The 5,182-nt window shown below is 68.9% G+C and overlaps 1 protein-coding gene across 1 annotated transcript; it reads left to right on the forward strand.

Annotated features, from left to right (window-relative positions):
- Nucleotides 1–447: 447 nt before the first annotated feature.
- On the forward strand, nt 448–3,472 carry LOC112122150 (protein phosphatase 1A-like; the record flags this gene model as incomplete). The annotated part of the gene is made up of 4 exons (XM_026662247.1): nt 448–1,353; nt 2,631–2,748; nt 3,074–3,185; nt 3,412–3,472. Coding segments are annotated over exons 1-4 (1,197 nt in total), but the record flags the coding sequence as incomplete, so codon positions are not given.
- Nucleotides 3,473–5,182: the final 1,710 nt, after the last annotated feature.

Here is a 5,182-nt window from a genome sequence, read left to right on the forward strand (position 1 = left end):
GCACTCTGCAGAACACCCACGGCGGCTAGGGTGGGGCTGGCCCGGGGTCCCGCTACCCACATGCCAGCCTCGCATGGCCCAAGCTGCCTGCTGGGCCATGGCCAGGCAGGCATTAGGAGATTTAACGTTCCATATTTAGCTGCAGGATGAGGAATTACGGTGCCAGGGAGGACAGAGCCGCCGCAGCCCCTGCAGTGCACGTGTCCCTGGGGCTGCCAGGGGGCGAGCCGGCAGCACAGCACCATGGGGGGCATCAGGAAGGCCCCGGGGAGTCGGCAGGTGCAGGGGTCAGCCCCTGGGGCTGAGAAACTGAAACTTGCCAGAGATCAGAGGGCTGGTGCCGAGTGGTGACGGCCCAGGGCACCAGGCCCGGGCACCGGGTGATTCCCCAGGGCACTTGGTCGGGGGCACCAGGCTTGGGAACAGGGTGAGTACCCAGGGCACGGCATGGCCACCTTTGTGCGGTTGCTGGTGTCGCAGGCGGAGCGGGTGGTCTCGCGTCTCTTCAAGGCAGAGCGTGGCGAGGGGCCCGGCTCCTTCCTGGAGGCGCCGCGGACGGAGAAGCTGCTGCAGCGGGGCGAGGGGGGCGGGCTGCGCTATGGGTTGGGCGCCATGCAGGGCTGGCGGGCACACATGGAGGACACTCACACGGCTCAGCCGCAGCTGCCGGGCGCCCTAGCCACCTGGGCCTTCTTTGCCGTGTATGACGGGCACGCGGGCGGCACGGTGGCGCAGTTCTGCGCCCGCCACCTGCTGGGGGAGGTGGTGGTGGGCGAGGCCTTCACAGGGGAGGCGGAGTCGCCTGAGGCCGTGAAGGAGGCGGTGCGGGAGGGCTTCCTGCGCATCGACAGCCGCATGCAGGCGCTAGCCCGCGCCGAGGGGTGGGAGCACGCCGGCTCCACCGCCGTGGCCGTGCTTGTCTCGCCGGGCCACCTCTACTTCATCAACCTGGGCGACTCGCGGGCCCTGCTGTGCCGGGCCGGCCGCCTCACCTTCTACACGGAGGACCACAAGCCCAGCCGGCCGCGGGAGCGGGAGCGCATCGAGAACGCCGGTGGCACCGTCCTGCTGCAGCGCGTCAATGGCTCCTTGGCCGTCTCCCGCGCCCTGGGCGACTTTGACTACAAGGCCGTGGCCTGGCGGGGCCAGACGGAGCAGCTGGTGTCGCCCGAGCCCGAGGTGTACGAGCTGGCGCGCTGCCCCGGCGAGGACGAGTTCCTGGTGCTGGCCTGCGACGGCGTCTGGGACGCCTTCGACACCGAGGGGCTCTGCGCCTTCGTCCGCTCCCGCCTGCTGCTCGGTGGGGACCCGCAGGCCGTGTGCGAGGAGGTCCTGGACGCTGGGCTCTACAAGGTGAGGCAGGGATGGGGGGGCAGGGCTGCTGGGCTCTAGCGGTTGCTGGCTTCCAGCCAGCTGCAGGGTGGGGTGGGGCAGGGAATGGGACATGGGACCTTTCCCCTCTAGGGGGCACCGGTTCCCATCCGCCCCCAGGGCAGGGACTGGCTGGCTGAGGGAGGCAGGGAATGAGGCATGGGACCTTTCCCTTCTAGGGGGCACCGGTTCCCATCCACCCCCAGGGCAGGGACTGGCTGGCTCAGGGGAGTGGGGAGTGGGGCATGGGACCTTTCCCCTCTAGGGGGTGCTGGCTCTCATCTGGCCCCAGGGCAGGGACTGGCTGGCTCAGGGGAGTGGGTCATGGGGCCTTTCCCCTCTAGGGGGCGCCGGTTCCCATCCGGCCCCAGGGCAGGGAGTGGCTGGCTCAGGGAGCCGGGAATGAGGCATGGGGCCTGTCCCCTCTAGGGGGCGCTGGCTCCCATCTGGCCCTAGGGCAGGGACTAGCTGACTCAGGGGGGTGGGGATTCCCCACCATGGAATAAGGCATGGGGCCTGTCTCCTCTAGGGGGCGCCAGCTCCCATTTGGCCCCAGGGCAGGGACTGGCTGGCTCAGGGGGGCAGGGAATGAGGCACAGGACCTTTACTGTCTATGGGGCACTGACTCCAGGGCAGGGGACTGGCTGGTGCGGTAAGGTGGGGTGGGGAATGGGACGTGGTGATTTTCCACTCTAGGGGGTGCCAGCTCCCAGACAGACAGTCACAGCGTGGGGGAGGGGGGGGCAGGCGAATGGCACATGGGGCCTTTTCTCTCTAGAAGGCGCTGGCTCCCATCCGGCCCCAGGGCAGGGACTGGCTGGTGCGAGGAGGCGGAGGGGAGGGAATGAGACATGGGACCTGTCTCCTGTAGGGGGCACCGGTTCCCATACAACCCCAGAGCAGGGACTGCCTGGCTCAGGGGGAAGGGAGTGGGACATAGGGCCTTTCCCCTCCAGCAGACAGTGCTTCTGTTATCTCCGCCTGGCCAAAGGTTTGGTGCGGGGGTGGGGGGAGATGAGGGACACCCCCCCCCCAACACTGTCTGGTTCGATCGATTTCCTGCGCTGGGCTGGGGAGGTGCAGATCAGGCTGCTCTCCTTATCTGGCTGTTGTATGGGCCCGCGGGCTCCACACTGGACCGTATCTGGGCATAATGCCCCCATGGGCTCCCACCATTCTAATGACCCATCAGGGCCCCCTACAGCCGCCTGTCCCCACGCTCGCTCCCCCCCTGACCCGGTTGGTTCTCCCCTGCCCAGGGAAGCCGCGACAACATGACCTGCATGGTGGTGTGTTTCCGGGGGGCCCCTGGCACCTCCCAGGCCGCCCTGCAGAAGGAGAGGGAGCTGGACGCCCACCTGGAGAGCCGGGTGGCAGGTGGGTGAGGTCGAGCCCTGGGCAGCACCAGGCCTTTGGCTATGGGGCAGCTAGACCATGGGACCCAGAGCAGGAGGCGCCCACGCCTGCCTGTGCCCGCTACTGCCCCTCAGGCCATGGGGGGGAGGGGCAACAGGGAGGGGAGTAGGGGGAGGGCAGGGGCAGCAGGGGAGGGCAGGGGTGCGAAGGGGAGGGGGAGGGCAGAGGCAGATGGGTGAGAAGGGACGGGGGCAGGGGCAGCGGGTAACCAGGCGCAGAGGGGGGGCAGAGCGGGGCTTTGCGTGCCTGGGCGGAGCCAGTCACGTGCCAGCCCTTCTCCCCACAGAGTTGTATGGGGAGCTGCAGGAGCAGGGGGCTGCCAGCCTCGTGGCCATCTTCCGGTGCCTGGCGACCGAGGTGAACCCCAGCCTTCCCCCCGGCGGGGGTCTGGCCAGCAAGTGAGTACAGACCCCCCACAGCGAGCGCCCCCCACTACATGGCGCCCCCGGCACATGGTGCCTCCACCCCAGGCTGGGGTCTGGCTCACAGCGCCCTGAGGGCCTGCCCTATGGCTCCATGGGACGGGAGGGGTTGAGAACCCCCTGGCCCTCAGGGGACCCCGGGGGTGGGGTAGCGAGGGGGCCAGGCACTGCCTCCGGGCTGACCCCTGCTGTCCCCTTGCAGAAGGGCCGTGATCATAGGGGCCTACGAGCGCCTGCGACGGAGCTATGAGGCCCAGATGGCGGTAAGGACTGACCAACCCACGGCCCCCAGCCCCCGCTCCCTCCGCCCCCAGCTTCCAGCCCCCCCCCCCCCCCCCCCCCGCCCCTGCCTCCCTCTGTCCTGCGGCCCCCACTCCCTCCGCCCCACAGCCCCTGCCTCCTCCACCCCGCGGCCGCCCCCACCCCAGCCCCCTCCATCCCAGGCCCCCAGCCCCCGCTCCCTCCACCCCATGCCCCCCAGCTCCCTCCACCCCGTGACCCCCACCCCAGCCCCCTCCGCCTCGCGGCCCCCAGCCCGTACTCCCTCTGCCCCATGGCCCCCAGCCCAGCTCCCTGCCCTCTCACAGCCCCCAGCCCAGCCCCCTTCCCCTCACCCCATGATCCCTTTCTCTCTCCACCACACAGCCTCCAACCCAGCCACTCCCCTCCCTACCCCAGCTACTCTGTCCCCCATCCCATTCCCCCCCCTTGCACTCCCAGCATCCCCTGTAAACCCCGGCCTGTAGCCTCCCCCCCCCCCGGGTCTGGGCCCATATAACATCCCTATTGCTGTCTGCTCCATTGCAGGGACCCTGTGAGAGCGGCGCCCCCTGCTGAGCAGACCTCTTGGGGCAGAGGCGCCCATGGGACGAGGATACTGGACCACCCCTTTCCCTGACAGCTCCACGTGCCCCCCCCCAGCCGGCTCTGACAGGCCCCCCGACATTCCCCATCCCCGACGGCTCTGCCGGGCTCTGCGCTGGCGCCAGAGGAAATGCCACAGCACAAGGGGACGGATGCTGCCAGGGCCTGCGCGTGTCCCCCCATCGCCACACTGGAGTGCGTGGCACGGGGGGGGCAGTGTTGGAGGTTAGGGGGCAGCCTGGGGCTCAGGGGCAGGGCTGAAAGCAAAGGACTCCCTCACCCCAGCAAAGACCTGATGCCCGTTGCCAGGCACTCGGATCCTGCCTCAGCCTCCCCTCAGGGCAGCTAGAGACCTCCCCCCGCCTGGTGCCCCCCTCACAGGTGGAGCAGCCGCCCCATCACCCGCTGGCTTCCACCGCCCCGTCACTGTTTGCAGTGACCCCAGCGTCCCCCCCATCCCGAATCCCCCCAAAGCAGCTCCTGGCTGTGCCCAGCCCTCGCCCGGTCGCTGCGCCTAGAGCTCATCGATGTAACGGGGCTTGACAAACGCTCTGAGCTCAGGCCCAGCCCGGCCCCGGTATGCAGGAAAGGCCCCCCAGAAAGTCCCGGCCCTGCGGGATCCCCGGCCTGAGGACAAAGCGTGAACCGGCACAGGCAAAACGCGCTTCTGTTCGGCACGTTTCTCACCTCGACCAGTTGCTCCCCTATACTCGGCTCCCCAAGACTCCAGCCCCCCTTGGCTGAGGGACCGCAAAGTTCTGTGGTTTCAGGGGCTCTGGTCCCTCGAATCCCCCCCACGATGGACAGCTCCAGAAGCTTTGTGCCCCCCGCCTGGCACCCCAGAGTGGATTGTCTCTGTTTGGAGAGCCAAGGAGGCGTCCTCTTCCCGGCCGTGGCGTTCCCATCCCCCTCCTGAATCATACGGAGACGGGGGCTTCCCTTGGTCCAACGCTGCTCGCTTTTGCTGGGGACAGGTAGGCGGTCGTGCCCGTCCCTCCTCCCTGGACCACCCTGGGCTTGGCCACAGCCGTCCAAGCAGCGTGTCGGTGAGCGTCCATAACTGCCCAAGCAGCGGGAGCCAGGATCCCCCCAGCTTTACAGCCCAGTAA

This window comes from Terrapene carolina, unplaced genomic scaffold (genome assembly GCF_002925995.2).
Source record: "Terrapene carolina triunguis isolate 2854851 unplaced genomic scaffold, T_m_triunguis-2.0 Scaffold24951, whole genome shotgun sequence".
NCBI classification, from domain to species: domain Eukaryota; kingdom Metazoa; phylum Chordata; order Testudines; family Emydidae; genus Terrapene; species Terrapene triunguis.